At 44.2% G+C, this 17469-nt stretch overlaps 1 protein-coding gene across 7 annotated transcripts in view; it reads right to left on the bottom strand.

Moving 5' to 3' along the window:
- Positions 1-17469, bottom strand: part of septin3 (septin 3) — a 47877-nt gene that overhangs the window by 17073 nt on the left and 13335 nt on the right. For all 7 annotated transcript variants that reach the window (XM_068019467.1, XM_068019468.1, XM_068019472.1 and 4 more), the window contains exons 2-7: positions 9516-9710; positions 6164-6292; positions 4646-4727; positions 4001-4138; positions 2074-2191; positions 865-960 (exon numbers count right to left, since the gene is read on the bottom strand). In XM_068019467.1, coding sequence (XP_067875568.1) covers positions 865-960; positions 2074-2191; positions 4001-4138; positions 4646-4727; positions 6164-6292; positions 9516-9678 — 726 coding nt within the window. In that variant the 5' untranslated portion in view covers positions 9679-9710. The remainder of the gene's footprint in view (positions 1-864; positions 961-2073; positions 2192-4000; positions 4139-4645; positions 4728-6163; positions 6293-9515; positions 9711-17469) is intronic.

Here is a 17469-nt window from a genome sequence, read left to right as displayed (position 1 = left end):
ATGCTTTGGGTCAAGGCTGTTCAGCAGAACTGGGTTTCATCACACTGTAGAATGGCAATTGATGATCAATTGTTAATTTTAATGTTAATTTTAAACCTGAGATTGATAGATTTTTGTTAACCACAGGTATGAAAGGATATGGGGAAAAGGCGGGTATATGGAGTTAGGATACAGATCAGCCGGGTCTCATTGAATGATGGAACAGGCACGAGGGGCTGAATGGCCTCCTTCTGTTCCCATGTTCCTATACAAGGATGTTGTTTAAGAGGATCGTGTAATAGTGAAGAAGATAACTGACCATTGATAAAGTAGGGAGATATAACTCTGGGTAACTGAGTCCATGCTGGTTTTGATCATCAATCAAGGAACTGTCATCAGCCTATCTCCTGAAAGGCATAGTCTGTGGGTGCAGAGCGATGGCTGGTTAATGTACTGGGGTTCAGACTAAGGGTCGCAACCCCAAATCAGTAACCTACTGCGTGTTTACTGTTTTAATAACACACAGTTCTTCATGGTAAACTATGTGAATTGTGTGGCTTAAGGTCTATTAGGCCACTCTACATTGCACTACATATGATTATAAGGTTTATCAGGTCATGCTACAGGCCCACAACAGCCTATGCTGCAGTGTACAAGATCGCAAGGTTCATGACATCTGCTGTGACACAAGGGTCATTGAATAATTCTGCTGTCTATGTGACTATCACACACCTGTACAGCCACATCTGCATACACTGTACGTACTATGACAGACATGCATGCATACACCTGTACGCCTCTGTATATACCTGTACAAATCTCATACATCTGTACACACCCGTACATACTTGTACAGGTCTGAGGTTGAGATGGATTCCTACTCACCCTGATTTTGTCATTCTCCATCTTGTCTTCCATGTCTTCATCGAATTCTCTCTGTGGGTAGAACTCGATTCCATTTGCCTCCAGCTCCTTCCGCACCTGATATGTCCAAGCACAAAATGAGTTAAAAACAAATCACAGTCGGTGCCCCTGAACCTCACTGAATCATGGACTGACGTTCAGCAAGGAATGAAGCTGCAGAGACAGTTTGCACAAGGTGTAATGAAACAGTTTGTCAGTTAAAACAATAAGCTCTACCCTCTCTACAGCATAGGGAATCAAAATCACCATTTTCACCTTTTAATTGGACCAGTTTCCACACTCAAATTGATGAATTTTCTAGAACATTTTGTAACTGAGTTTAATTCACTCTGGGTGTGATTTTTACCACTTTTGTTAACAGGCTTGGTTAAAATTCAATATTTTAACACAATCCTTTGCACATTTATTTTAAACGTGATTAAAATAGCACTGGCAGGGGCTTAACACAGAGGTGTTAATCAATGCACTAAAAATAACAGACTAATTATTAACAGACAGAATTTTGGTATGATGTATAATGATATAAAAACAGAAATTGCTGGAAATGCAAAGCAGCTCGGGCAGAATCTGTGGAGAGAGAAGCAAAGTTAACGTTTCAGGCCGATGAGTTTTCATCAGAACTGGAGGTAGTTCGAGATGTAACAGGTTTTAAGCAAGTACAGAGACAGCGAAAAGGGGAAGGGAGGAAAGAGCAAAAGGGAAGGTCTGTGGTGGCAGGGTGGAGGGGAAGGCAAAAGAGATTAAATAACAAAATGGATGATAGTGCAAGGCAAAAAGGGAGTGGTAACGGGACAAGTGACAGAACCGAAGATGGTCTAGAGGAGGTGTAAATGGCAAGAGCAGAAGCATTACTATCACCTGCTGCCTGAAAAAAATGAGAGCAGAGGTTATGATCTAAAATTGTTGAGCTCGATGTTGAGAGCGGAATACTGTAAAGTGCTGAGTTAAAAGATGAGATGAGATTCTGTTCCTCGAGCTTCCATTGAGTTTCATAAATTCATCCCCCCCCACAACACCTCCCCCCCACCCACTCCCCCCCCCCCCCACCCCCGTCCCCTGCCCTTTTGAAGTAAACATCTAAATTCCTTTGAAAGAGCTAACGGACTCTGTTTCATCACTGAGTATCTGTTTGCAGACACATGGAGGCAGGGGTTAATGGGACTGACTCACCCTCAGTTTAAATTCATGCCTCTCCTCCAGGGTCATTGTGTCGGCCTTCGCAATGACAGGAATAATGTTCATTATTTTTCCAAGGCGCTTCATAAACTCAACATCCAGGGGCCGCAGCCTGCAAGGAGAAACATATCAGTCAGAAACGGGTGGGGTTAGAGGAGGCTGGAGGCTTTTTAAATTCTTTCATGGGATGTGGGCATTGCTGGCAAGGCCAGCATTTGTTGCTCATTGCTAATTGTCCTTGAGAAGGTGGTGGTGAGTCGCCTTCTTGAACCGCTGCAGTCAATGTGATGGAGGTACACCCACAGTGCTGTTAGGAAGGAAGTTCCAGGATTTTGAACCAGCAACAATGAAGGAACGGCGATATAGTTCCAAGTCAGGATGGTGTGTGACTTGGAGGGGAACTTGCAGGTAGTGGTGTTCCCATATGTCTGCTGCCCTTGTCCTTCTAGGTGGTAGAGGCTGTGGGTTTGGAAGGTGCTGTCGAAAGTGATGTTGAGGCCATGATTTCCTGAAGAAACACTGTGGCTAGATGCTGGCAACCTTCTTTGACCTCACCCTAAAGACCCTCCCTGCCTGGGAGCCTGGACAATGAATCCGTGGAAGGCATTAGAGTCAAGCCCAATCCCCACACATTGGAATTTCCCCTCCTCAGAGTTCAGAGGTGCAGTATCGGCCCCCTCCTGTTACCCCGGGTGATCTGTAACCCTGGTGTGGTTGGCTTGGTACCATCATTACAGTTCCCACCACTACGCTGCCTATGTCAGACAAATAGTGCTAACCATTTTCCCATTGCCACTGAAGTCAATCACAAAAATGCCAATTATAAGACATTAAGTGGTCTGGCTATTTTTTGGCAGTTCAACAATCTTTTTCCACCTCCTTATCATTCTGTATTTATATTTAAATTCCTCCCTGGATTATTCTGTGTCTGTACCTGTTTTGTTCCCCGGTCTCAGTGGATTTTATGAAGTTAGTTTTTGGTGGCTGTCAGGGTTGTAGAGTTAAAGCATCATCCGGTTGGAGATGAGCAAAGTAATCTGTTGTGGAAGCATGTGGGGAAACACAGGGCAGTGTGAACTCACTTGGGAGAGAATTGCAGCTTATGTGAAGGGCAATCCCAGCTGTAGCTCAGTGATTACACGCTTGCCTTAGAGGCAGAAGAATGTGGAGTCAAATCCCCACTCCAGAAACTTGTGTACAAGATCTGGCCTAACAATCCAGTGCCAGTGCTGAGGGAGTACTGGCCTGTCAGAGCTGCTGCCTTTAGGATGAGATGTTGAACCGAGTCCTTGTTTGTCCTGTCCGATGGAGGTAAAAGATCCCACGGTACGAACTGAAGAAGAACAGGGGAGTTCTCCCCAGTGATCCGGCCAATATTTACCCCTCAACCCATCATCAATGAAACAGGTTATCAGGTCTTTATCTCATTGTTATTTGTGGGAGCTTGCTGTGCGCAAATTGGCTGCTGTGTTACACTTCCAAAAGTGATCATTGGCTGGAAAAACATGTCCCGAAGTCGTGAAAGGTGCCATATAAATGTAAGTCTTTTGAAACAAATGGGTGTGGAGTCATGTCCTGCCATGAGAGTGTGAGTTCGCTGCTCTGCTAGTGAGGAAAGTCTTTGTCCCTGTAAAAGATGATAAACTATCCAATGCTTATAGCAGGCTAATCGTGTGAATGCCAACCTGTTCACTATAAGCTGTTAGGACTGTAAACCATCAAAGGGATAGACATCATCCTGTGCCGTATGCAATTCCTCACCACCAGGACGTAGGATCATGATAACCTTTACATTCTATACCCCATTGTGATAAACCTGGAAGCTTGTTCGCTCTCTCCATGGCCTTATGACCGGAGGAGAGAGCACTGATAGGTTAGACAGAGACTGTTGTGTGGTACACGCGGGATGTTCAATACATACGAGTGGCCGGTGGGGGAGATGAAGTACAGGCAACAGTGCACGCGAGTGTCAGGGATCCGCTTCTTCCTCGCGATGTTCGCCTCCTCCTTCAGAAATTTTTCGTACTGTTCACTGATGTATTTCTCGATTGGCTCCCAGCTGCAACAGACCAAGGGTACGTTAGAGCCCGTTGGCCACTCAGATTGGGGCTCATTCACGGGCAACACTAACCCTGACTTTGCACCGTGGAATACTAGGTATGCTCAGTTGATATGCACGTCTCAAACCCAATGCTATTTTAATGCAGAGGTTCATCCTTGGCTAAAATAGTGGAAAGCGGAATTTCAGATGACAGTGTTAGGGATTTTTATCTTAATACCCCATTGTGTAATGTTAGAGTCAGACAGAATATTAGTCACTTGGGAGTGAGTCACACACAGAATAACAGGAGCTGAGCCTGAGAGTGAGTCACACACAGAGTAACAGGTACCAGGGTTCACAACCATTTCATGGGCTTTTGATGAATATCGTACACTTAACCTCAACACCCTAATGGCTGTTCACAGCCGTTCAGAGTCAATGGCCATTCTTTAAAGCCCATCATTGAAAATCTTTGAGTAGATCTTGGCAGTGAGTGTGTGTGGTTAAAGTGTCCTAAGAACATACCAGTTGTCATTGTTGATTTGATCACCGAATCCTGGTGTGTCGATAACTGTCAGCTTCATCTTTACTCCTTTCTCCTCGATAACTGTGACAAAGAAAGGCAATCAGTGGATGGGCGGGGAAAGGAACTCTGAGATTTGCTGCTCCTGGTTTTATAATGGGACAAGAATGAAGAGTTAATGATAAGATTATACACAGTTAGAGTGCGGTGTGTCTATTCTAGAAAGAACATGAAAGCCATTCGAGTGTAGATTCACCAGGATGATGCCAGGGATGGGAAATTATAATTACGAGAAGAGAATTGAGATACTGCGACTATTTCCATTGAAGCAGAGAAAGCAAAGAGATTTGATATACGTTTTTAAAATCATGAAGACAGATTATTTTCTCTGGTTGAGCAGTCAGTGATAAGGGATCTCCTATTTTTAGTTACTTTAACAGGACCCTGCCTCCTGTTTGAGCATAATCTAGCTTCAGGTTTTTTTGACATCAGTGCCATGGCAACAAAATAGTTGGCTGCACCGTCTACCAACTGATCAAAGCTATTGGCCAGGACACAGAACCAGGATAACACTGCAATGTGTTACATACATACAGGATAACACATGCTGGAGCGTGTTACATACAGGATAACACAGGTTGGAGCATGTTACATACAGGATAACACAGGCTGCAGCCTGTTACATACACGTTAACACAGGTTGGAGCATTCTATATTCAGGATAACACAGGCTGGAGCGTATTACATACAGGATAACACAGGGCGAAGCCTGCTATACACAGGATAACACAGGATGGAGTGTTGTATACATCCCACATGGTAAAAGCAAAGCTTATTTGGTTTCTCAACAAAGTACAATTTGAAATATGGCAACAGCGGGTTTTGTCTGAATGTACTTCACTGTGAAGTGGCAGGCTGTGTATTGAAGGGCTTTGGACTTTTAATCCCTGTCTTTTAAGGAAGCTGAAAGGATTAGAAACTCTAGATTACTTGGTAAAAGAGCAGAATTTGTTAACAAAGGACAGAACACAGAATTGTTAAACTTGACCAAAATCAGAAGGAATGCTGGGAAGCTTGACCAAGATCATCCATCTTATTATTGCTTCAGACTATTGAGGAGAGAAAGTGCTGTTCTAGATAGGGGGCACTTTCCAAAGACTGGGTTAGAAGAGATAAGGAAAGCATAATAAACACAGTAGTTTTCTCAAGCTGAGATTGAGAGAGGGCTGAAAACGCCAGCAAGCTGTTTTACAGTAGAAAAGAGGGTTTATAGACTATGATTTTACTGTGATTTCAAGGAGAGAGAACCAGAAGTAGTTTAAAGATGACAAGGCAGGATTCACCCCTTAGTATCCCAGCATTTCATTCTTGCCTCTGAGCTGGTAAGCATCTTCAAACTCTCGTGTCTTAATGTGAATAAAACCAATTCCTTCAAAATGTATTTCAGTCTCGTTTGATTTTTGTCTTCTGAACCCGAAACAGTGAGAAAATAAAATGCTACGGAATGTATGAGATCTCACCATGACCAACTGTTCTGATCTCCACAGTTTTAGGGACTTTCTCTTCTCGATTCCTGCTGCAAGATTTCCGACTGACTTGGGACTTAAACAATGTGTTCACCAGTGTTGACTTCCCCAAGCCACTCTGACCTGGAAAACAGAGCTGAGGAGATTAGTATTTAAAAAAAAATGGAACAGTGAATTGCAAATGAATTTAATCATAGATTAGTGTGAGGTAGGAGGAATAAGGAGGCACTTACTCCTTGGAATATAAGAGTCTAAATGGGGGAGAGGCATAAAGTGATCTAAGGGTAAACATTGGAAGTAGTGATGCAGGTTAACAATGCCATAAAAATGCAAACAGAACACTGGGGTTCATTTTCAGTGGGATAGAATTCAAAAGCAGAGAACTTATATGAAGCATGTATAGAATCTTGGTTAGACTGCACTCAGAGTACGATGCATAATTCTGGTCTCCATATTTAAGAAAGGATATAGAAGCACTGGAGAAAGTGCCAAGGATGTTCCCTGTTGTGTGTGTACACCTTTAAGAGGTATGGCTACAAGATCATATTAATCATGTAAGAGCTTTTATGTAACACACCATGTGATTCTGAGTGTTAGGCAGTCTTGAAGATACACCTGTAATGTTACCATCTCTACGTAATTGTTGCCCCCTCTGTGATCAATAAAGAACCCACAATATTGCGTTACTAATCCCATCTAGAGTGACCAGTCTTTGTGTACAGTCTATACAAACACAGAGGTTCAAGGAACACGCAAAAATACCAGAACTGAGAGGCTACAACTATCAGGAAAGACTGCACAGTCTGGGGCTCTTTAAGAGAGTACTGAGAAGCGATCTAATAGAAGTCTTTAAAATTATCAAGGGGTTTGATAGGGTAGATATTGAAATTAGAGGCCATACAGATAAGACAGTCAGTCACTAATAAATCCAACAAGGAATTCAGGAGAAATTTCTTCCGTAGTTTGTAGTTTGTGAATGTCTCTGTTTTCAGAGTACTTTGTTATATATTTTACCATGGAAGTTATTTGGATCTTTCAATAAGTGTCAGTTTTATACAAGTTATCCATTTTTTGGGAGTGTCTGTTTACACAGGTTCCGCTGTATATGTATAGAAATCCAGTATAGATTGTGTAAATTTACTTCCTCTGGAGCTGTTTGGCTTGTGTGTGTGTGTGTACACCTCAGTGTTGCCAACTCTACTTATATGTATTCTGGAGGTTTAATCACATGACCCCGCCACCAGCCTCCAACTGCCCACTCAGCCAAATTGTCTTTCTTTCTCCATCTCCAATATTTCTAAAAGTAACGAACAAAAGTGTTCAAAGGAAATAACAAAAACAATTTTTGTAATGTCCCTGTGACAAGAACATAAGAAATGGGAGCAGGAGTAGGCGACATAGCCCTCAAACCTGTTCCGTCACCCAGTAAGACAGTGGCTGATCTTCTACCTCAACTTTACTTTCCTGCCCACTTCCCATATCCCTCGATTCCCTCAGTGTCCAGAAATCTATCGCTCTCTGTCTCGTATATACTCAATAGCTCAGTATCCACAGCCCTCCGGTGTGGACAATTCACCAACCCTCTGAGTGAAGAAATTTCTCCTCATCTCAGTCCTAAATAGTTGACTCCTTATTCTGAGACTATGTCCCCAGTTTTTCTCCTGGGTTGCTCACAACAGTGTCTTAAATTACTCCAGGAGTCCAGGGCAATCCTGGAGGGTCGACAATCCTATTTGCAGCTCCAGATGAAAGGGAACCACTGATAGTCTCCTAGGAATGTTGTGCTTCAGGGTGTCAGTGTCAGCACCTCCACGGGTCAGAGGGAAATTTGGTTCTGGGGGTGGTGGTTGCCGTCTGCTGTGTCTGGGCTTCTGTAGACATCAGGAGTAGCTGAATATTTCTTGATGTAGCTACATAGAGAACATCTTACTCTCTTGAAAGACCTGCTGTAACCACCTTTCCCACCCCCATCATTGCTATCTTGTTCATTCAATAGACTTCATGGGCTGGATCTTGGTTCCCGACAGCGGGTTCCGTGGCGGGAGGGGGGCAGCAGCCACCATGGAACCTGACGCCGGGATTGCCAGTTCCAATTCTCCCTGGGGTGGAATAGGCCGACGATGGCCTTCCCGCCCAGAGGCCAATTGAGGCCCTTAAGTAGCCTACTAATGGCCACTTAAGGGCCTTTTCCTGTTGCTGCTGGGATCTTACCAGTGGTGGGGGTGGGGGTGCCTCCACCACGCGGGGAGGACACCTTGGAAAATGAAGTGCCCTCCATGCGGGCTTGGGGGGGGGGGGGTCTCTCCTTCGTGGGCAATTTGTGGCCCAAGGAGGACCCCCACACTCCACCTGGACCGAATGCTCACCCGCAACCCCCTCACTGGGGCCTTCCGGAGTGGCACTGGCAGCCCCTCCTCACCGATCCCTGGGGTTCCAGAGCTGGGCCTGTGTCCGAGGCTTCTGCAGTACCGGCAGTGGCCACCACTCCTGTTGGTGCTGCCGATACTGCTGAGTTGCCAGCCCTTTAAAGGGACAGGGATCCTTCCTCCTTAAACATTCAGCCCAAAAGACCGGAGGATTGCGTCGGGGGCTGAAAAAATGCAGAGGCGGGGTTCCCCCTGCCTTTTTGTCCCAGTGATGGGAGCCCCATCTCCTGCACAAAATCTAGCCCCATATTGTCCCTGGTGGAAGTTAAGGCACATAGGGCTCCTTAATACCTTCAAGTGAAACCCGTTATAAGAGGCAGTGTCTCATCAGAATCCCCTAAAAGGAGGGAACTCATCATCAGATCCTTTTATAAAGAGGAGTTTCTCTTAAAGAACCCCAGGGGATTTTCACCAGCCAGATTCACCTGCTCTTCTCTCCTAAGCTCTTTTTCAACTTGTTGTCCTGCACTCTGGGCCGTGGCCTTTCATCTAGATTCATCTGAATAAAAACACATTTTTGGCACCAAGTTCCCTGATTTGAAATTCACTTGCAACACCACCGCTGCTCGTCCCTAGAGCTGAGTCACGGAACTTGGCCCATTTGGCCCATCCCATCCCATCTGTGCTGGCTCTGTGAAAGAGCTTTCCAAATAATCCCACTCCCCTGCTCTTTCCCCATAGCCCTGCAAATGTTTCCCTTTCAAGTATTTATCCAATTCCTTTTTGCAAGTTACTCTTTAATCTGCTTCCACCGCCCTTTCAGGCAGCCCATTCTAGATCACAACAACTCACTGCATTAAAAATGTTTTCCTTCGGTTCATTAGCCAGTTCCCTTAAATCTGTGCCACTGATTATCAAGTCAAGAAAGGAAAATTCGGGAAGTGTAGAGGTGAGGTTAAATGCGACGTCTAAGTTCTCACCTACGACCATGATGTTAAAATCGAATCCTGTCTTCATAGTCTTCCGTCGCATTTGCTCAATGATGGTGTCGATTCCCACATAGCCCAGTAACTGGGAACCCATCGCTGATGGTTTCATGGGCACAGCTGGCTTGGGCTTAGCGTCCTGAACCACATCCGACATCCCGGATCCCAACTTTTTATCCTCTTCCAAACCTTAGGGAAAATTGGTCATAACAGTGTGAATTCCACATCTCAGCATTGTTTTATTAACATTCCACTCCCTGCCATCTACATTGATTCCCGGTCCAGCGACACCTCGATTTTAAAATTCTCATTCTTGTTTTCAAATCCCTCCATGGCTTCGCCCCTCCCTATCTCTGTAATCTCCGCCAGCCCTACAATCCTCCGAGATCGCTGCGCTGTTCCAATTCTAGTCTCTTGTGCATCCCCGATTTCCTTCACTCTACTATCAGTGGCCGTACCTTTAGCTGCCTAAGCTATGGAATTCAGTCCCTAAACACCTCTGCCTATTTGATCAAGCTTTTGGTCACCTATCCTAATAATCTCTTTATGTGGCTTGGTGTCAAACTTTGTCTGATATTTGCTCCAGTGAAGTACCTCAGGACATTTTACTCCATTAAAACTGCTATATAAATGCAAGTTGTTGTAAGAAGACCATCCTATTTACAAGGAGAGGCTTTGTCAATTTAGAAACATGTCTCCATTGTAGAATTCAACCTCTCCATGCTTTGCAACTTTTAAGAACTACATAAATAATCAAAGGTGGCAAAAGGCCATTGGGCCCATCAAGTTCATTCGACCAGTGCTAAAGATCACCTGCCCAACATTTGACTCACCCAGTGCTGTGTCCAACTCACCCGGTCCAATATCCAACTCTACACTATACTACTGCACCGGCTACAGTACAAATGACAATAGAATATTAAACTTGTTGCAGGTTCTGAAGAAAGGGAACAATCTTAAATCCAACTCTTGCAACCTTCCATGGAGGTCAGATCGGCACCCCATCCATCACCTTAAACATGCATTCCCTCCACCACCGATGCACAGTGGCAGCAGTGTGCACCATCTGCAAGATGCACTGCAGCAACTTGCCAAGGCTTCTTTGACAGCACCTTCTAAACCCGCGACCTCTACCAGCTAGAAGAACAAGGGCAGCAGGCAAAGGGAACACCACCATCTATAAGTTCCTCGCTGAGTTCCACACCATCCTCACATGGAAATAATTTGAACTTGTAAGTTCCTTCACCGTTGCTGGGTCAACGCTTCCTCCTTAACAGCACTGTGGGAGCACATTCAGCACAAGGACTGTACTGGTTCAGAAAGGCAACTCACGACCACCTTCTCAAGGGCAATTCGGGAAGGGCAATATTTGCTGGCGACGCCCACATCCCACAAAAGGAAAAGAAAGACTTGCATTTATATAGCGTCTTTCATGGTCACCGGATGTCTCAAAGTGCTTTACAGCCAATGAGGTACCTTTGAAATGTAGTCACTGTTATAATATAGGAAACACAGTGGCCAATTTGCACACAGCAAGCTTCCACAATGAATAAATAAAAATAAGACGGTGAATGTGGGTCCGGAGACAGAGCAGCTGATCATGCCAGGAGAAGTGAACTCTTAGCAGCCCCAAACCACTGTAAAAACTTCTCTGCTTCAGGACGTTGTCATACAATTCAATTTAGTCTATTTATAAATGAATGATCACGAATATTGGGACCATTGACACAAGTACGTTAATCACATTGCTAGATCTGCCAGTCACTGCAAGTATAATTTTAATGGTAATAAAACAGGGATAGAAAGAAAAAAATCAAAAATTCTCTTTGCAGCAAACATTACTGCTGTCAGAAGATCTTAGGTGAGGCAATTTAAGCAATTCCACCATGCACTTTCTGAAACCATCATGGTCAGCCATGTTTCTCTGCATTCTCTTGACTTCGGTGGAAATAGAATGTGCTAATGTCAGTCTAGTAATGTCTGTCAATGTCAATGTTGTAATATCTGCCAATGTCAGTGTTGTAATACCTGTTAATGTCACTGTTGTAATGTCAGTCAATGTCAGTGCTGTAACGCCTGTCAATGTCAGTGTTGTAATGTTTGTTAATGTCAGTGTTGTAATGTCCATCAATGTCAGTGTTGTAGTGTCTGTCAATGTCAGTGTTGTAACATTCGACAATGTGTTTGTTGTAATGCCAGTCAATGTCAGTGTTGTAATGCCTGTCAATGTCAGTGTTGTAATACCTGTTAATGTCACTGTTGTAATGTCAGTCAATGTCAGTGCTGTAACGCCTGTCAATATCAGTGTTGTAATGTTTGTCAATGTCAGTGTTGTAACATTCGACAATGTGTATATTGTAATGCCAGTCAATGTCAGTGTTGTAATGCCTGTCGATGTCAGTGTTGTAATGTTTGTTAATGTCAGTGTTGTAACATTCGACAATGTGTATGTTGTAATGCCAGTCAATGTCAGTGTTGTAATGTTTGTTAATGTCAGTGTTGTAATGTCCATCAATGTCAGTGTTGTAATGTCTGTCAATGTCAGTGTTGTAACATTCGACAATGTGTATGTTGTAATGCCAGTCAATGTCAGTGTTGTAATGCCTGTCAATGTCAGTGTTGTAATGTTTGTCAATGTCAGTGTTGTAGTGTCCATCAATGTCAGTGTTGTAATGTCTGTCAATGTCAGTGTTGTAATGGCCATAAATGCTGGTGTTGTAATGTCAATGATGGTGTTGTATTGTCTGTTAATGTCGGTGTTGTAATGTCTGTCAATGTCAGTGTTGAAATGTCTATCAATGTCAGAGTTGTAATGTTTGTCAATGCCAATGTTGTAATGTCTATCAATGTCAGTGTTGTAATGCCCATCAATATTGGTGCTGTAATGCCTGTTAATGTCAATGTCAGTGTTGTGATATCCATCAATGTCAGTGTTGTAATGTCTGTCAATATCAGTATTGTAACGCTTGTCAGTCAGTGTTGTAATGTTTGTCAATATCTATAGAAACATAGAAAATAGGAGCAGGAGTAGGCCATTCAGCCCTTTGAGCCTGCTCCGCCATTCATTATGATCATGGCTGATCATCCAACTCAGTAACCTGTTCCCGCTTTCGCCCCATACCGTTTGATCCCTTTAGACCCAAGAGCTATATCTATAGAAACATAGAAAATCTGTGTTGTAATGCCTGACAGTGTCAGTGTTATAATGCCTGTCATTCAGCATTATAATGCCTGTCAGTCAGAGTTGTAATGTTTGTCAGTGTCAATGTTGTAACATCCAACAATGTGTATGTTGTAATGCCTGTCAATGTCAGTGTTGTAATGTTTGTCAGTATCAGTGTTCTAATGTATATCAATGTGAATGTTGTAATGCCTGTCAATGACAGTGTTGTATGTTTATCAATGTGAATGTTGTAATGTTTGTCAATGTCAGTTTTGTAATGTCGGTCACCGTGCATGTTCTAATGTTGGTCAATGTTCATGATGTAATGTCTGTGTGTCCGACTGATTGGCCAGAATTTGCCTGGAAAATATCAGTGAATGCCCTGGCTGATATTAATGTGTAAATAAGGCAGCAGAGAAAGAGATTTTCCATGAGTTGCAAATTGCCATAAATTGCTGGACGATTTTCTCTGCTACACCAATACTCTCACAGAAACAGGACATCGCCCTCAATTTCCTCGTGAATTTCAAGAAATAGGTAGGAAGAGAGATGGGGATTTAAGGCAGAAATTCAGGGAGCTAGGGTGGAAGCTTAGAGCGAGAACAACCAGAGTTGTTCTCTGGGTTGTTGCCTGTGCCACGTGCTAGCGAAGAGAGGAATAGGGAGAGAGAGGAGTTGAACACGTGGCTGCAGGGATGGTGTAGGAGGGAGGGTTTTGGTTTCCTGGATAATTGGGGCTCTTTCTGGGGTAGGTGGGACCTCTACAAACAGGATGGTCTTCACCTGAACCAGAGGGGTACCAATATCCTGGGGGGGAGATTTGTTAGTGCTCTTCGGGGGGGTTTAAACTAAATCAGCAGGGGAATGGGAACCTAAATTGCAGTGCCAGTGTACAGGCTGTTGAGAGTAGTGAGGTAGGGGATAAGGTTACAGGGACACAAGAGGGCACTGGCAAGCAAGAACTTGGTTTAAAGTGTGTCTACTTCAACGCCAGGAGCATCCGGAATAAGGTGGGTGAGCTTGCAGCATGGGTTGGTACCTGGGATCCTGATGTTGTGGCCATTTCGGAGACATGGGTAGAGCAGGGGCAGGAATGGATGTTGCAGGTTCCGGGATTTAGATGTTTCAGAAAGAACAGAGAAGAGGGTAAAAGAGGGGGGGGGTGTGGCATTGTTAATCAAGGAAAGTATTACAGCGGCAGAAAGGACGTTTGAGGACTCGTCTACTGAGGTAGTCTGGGCTGAGGTTAGAAACAGGAGAGGAGAGGTCACCCTGTTGGGAGTTTTCTATAGACCTCCGAATAGTTCCAGAGATGTAGAGGAAAGGATAGCGAAGATGATTCTCGACAGGAGCGAGAGTAACAGGGTAGTGGTTATGGGGGACTTTAACTTTCCAAATATTGACTGGAAATACTATAGTTCGAGTACTTTAGATGGGTCTGTTTTTGTCCAGTGTGTGCAGGAGGGTTTTCTGACACAGTATGTGGACAGGCCAACCAGGGGCGATGCCACATTGGATTTGGTACTGGGTAATGAACCCGGCCAGGTGTTTGATTTAGATGTAGGTGAGCACTTTGGCGATAGTGATCACAATTCGGTTAGGTTTACCTTAGCGATGGGCAGGGACAGGTATATACCGCAGGGCAAGAATTATAGCTGGGGGAAAGGAAATTATGACGCGATTAGGCAAGATTTAGGATGTGTAGGATGGGGAAGGAAACTGCAGGGGATGGGCACAAACGAAATGTGGAGCTTATTCAAGGAGCAGCTAATGCGTGTCCTTGATAAGTATGTACCTGTCAGGCAGGGAGGAAGTTGTCGAGCAAGGGAGCCGTGGTTTACTCAAGAAGTTGAAGCGCTTGTCAAGAGGAAGAGGGCGGCTTATGTTAGGATGAGACGTGAAGGCTCAGTTAGGGCGCTTGAGAGTTACAAGCTAGCCAGGAAGGATCTAAAGGGAGGGCTAAGAAGAGCAAGGAGAGGACACGAGAAGTCATTGGCGGATAGGATCAAAGAAAACCCTAAGGCTTTCTATAGGTATATCAGGAATAAACGAATGATAAGAGTTAGAACAGGGCCAATCAAGGATAGTAGTGGGAAGTTGTGTGCGGAATCAGAGGAGATAGGGGAAGCGTTAAATGAATATTTTTCGTCAGTATTTACAGTAGAGAAAGAAAATGTTGCCGAGGAGATTACTGAGATACAGCCTACTAGGCTAGATGGGATTGAGATTCACAAGGAGGAGGTGTTAGCAATTTTGGAAAGAGTGAAAATAGATAAGTCCCCTGGGCCAGATGGGATTTATCCTAGGATTCTCTGGGAAGCCAGGGAGGAGATTGCAGAGCCGTTGTTGTTGATCTTTAAGTCGTCATTGTCGACAGGAGTAGTGCCGGAGGACTGGAGGATAGCAAATGTTGTCCCCTTGTTCAAGAAGGGGAGTAGAGACAGCCCTGGTAATTATAGACCTGTGAGCCTTACTTCGGTTGTGGGTAAAATGTTGGAAAAGGTTATAAGAGACAGGATTTATAATCATCTTGAAAAGAATAAGTTCATTTGCGATAGTCAGCACGGTTTTGTGAAAGGTAGGTCGTGCCTCACAAACCTTATTGAGTTTTTCGAGAAGGTGACCAAACAGGTGGATGAGGGTAAAGCCGTGGATGTGGTGTATATGGATTTCAGTAAGGCGTTTGATAAGGTTCCCCACGGTAGGCTATTGCAGAAAATACGCAAGTATGGGGTTGAAGGTGATTTAGAGCTTTGGATCAGAAATTGGCTAGCTGAAAGAAGACAGAGGGTGGTGGTTGATGGCAAATGTTCATCCTGGAGTTTAGTTACTAGTGGTGTACCGCAAGGTTCTGTTTTGGGGCCACTGCTGTTTGTCATTTTTATAAACGACCTGGATGAGGGTGTAGAAGGGTGGGTTAGTAAATTTGCGGATGACACGAAGGTCGGTGGAGTTGTGGATAGTGTCGAAGGGTGTTGTAGGGTACAGAGGGACATAGATAGGCTGCAGAGCTGGGCTGAGAGATGGCAAATGGAGTTTAATGCGGAGAAGTGTGAGGTGATTCACTTTGGAAGGAGTAACAGCAATGCAGAGTACTGGGCTAATGGGAAGATTCTTGGTAGTGTAGATGAGCAGAGAGATCTTGGTATCCAGGTACATAAATCCCTGAAAGTTGCTACCCAGGTTAATAGGGCTGTTAAGAAGGCATATGGTGTGTTAGCCTTTATTAGTAGGGGGATCGAGTTTCAGAGCCACGGGGTCATGATGCAGCTGTACAAAACTCTGGTGAGGCCGCACCTGGAGTATTGCGTGCAGTTCTGGTCACCGCATTATAGGAAGGATGTCGAAGCTTTGGAAAGGGTGCAGAGGAGATTTACTAGGATGTTGCCTGGTATGGAAGGAAGGTCTTACGAGGAAAGGCTGAGGGACTTGGGGTTGTTTTCGTTAGAGAGAAGGAGGAGGAGAGGTGACTTAATAGAGACATACAAGATAATCAGAGGGTTAGATAGGGTGGATAGTGAGAGTCTTTTTCCTCGGATGAGGATGGCAAACACGAGGGGACATAGCTTTAAGTTGAGGGGTGAAAGATATAGGACAGATGTCAGAGGTAGTTTCTTTACGCAGAGAGTAGTAGGGGCGTGGAACGCCCTGCCTGCAACAGTAGTAGACTCGCCAACTTTAAGGGCATTTAAGTGGTCATTGGATAGACATATGGATGTAAATGGAATAGTGTAGGTCAGATGATCGGCGCAACATCGAGGGCCGAAGGGCCTGTACTGCGCTGTAATATTCTAATTCTAATTCTAAAAAAATTGCTGCATTTGCACTGTTAAAACAAATTCAACTCACTGCAGAGAGTTAGAGCTGGTACTTAATGACATAAGGACCCTTTTAACGATGAGTTTTATGTTCTGGTAATGGCATTCAAACTCTCTGGCCCAGAAAAGGAACAATTGAAACTGTGGAGTCTCATTCCTGCAGGTAGTAAATTGTTCCCAGATGTTTTCACAATTTATAATATTCTATTGTTAATATTGTTTCGCCTCTCTGTGTCTTCAATTTCTCTCTTTTAATCCAATCTTTCTTTCCCTTTCTTTGTTTCTCTTTCTGTATCTAATCTGACTCTAATTCACCGGCACAGTGGCGCAGTGGTTAGCACCGCAGCCTCACAGCTCCAGGGACCCGGGTTCGATTCCGGGTACTGCCTGTGTGGAGTTTGCAAGTTCTCCCTGTGTCTGCGTGGGTTTTCTCCGGGTGCTCCGGTTTCCTCCCACAAGCCAAAAGACTTGCAGGTTGATAGGTAAATTGGCCATTATAAATTGTCACTAGTATAGGTAAGTGGTAGGGAAATATAGGGACAGGTGGGGATGTTTGGTAGGAATATGGGATTAGTGTAGGATTAGTATAAATGGGTGGTTGATGTTCGGCACAGACTCGGTGGGCCGAAGGGCCTGTTTCAGTGCTGTATCTCTAATCTAATCTAATCTAAATAATCTAATTCACCCTATTTCCTTCTCTTCTGTTCCTCTGTTTCTTTCTTTGCCCTTAAATCTAATTGTTTAAGGAGATAGACTGTGGGTTCTGTCATTCACCGCGATCCTAGATCCCCTGCTGATCCTGTTATCAGCTCAAACTTCCAACAATTTGCGGAGCAGAGCTTTTCGCGCTGACTGGTGCGGAAAAAACTTTCCAACTAATGGGACAGGCCACGATATGCCCTGCTCCAGTAAATCCTGGGCTGCTCTGCTCACAGACTGAAATTTAACACAGTGAAAATAAAGTAAT

This window comes from Heterodontus francisci, chromosome 41 (genome assembly GCF_036365525.1).
Source record: "Heterodontus francisci isolate sHetFra1 chromosome 41, sHetFra1.hap1, whole genome shotgun sequence".
NCBI classification, from domain to species: Eukaryota; Metazoa; Chordata; class Chondrichthyes; order Heterodontiformes; family Heterodontidae; genus Heterodontus; species Heterodontus francisci.
The sequence above is the reverse complement of the archived record's forward strand: the minus strand, read 5'-3'. Positions and strand labels throughout refer to the sequence as shown.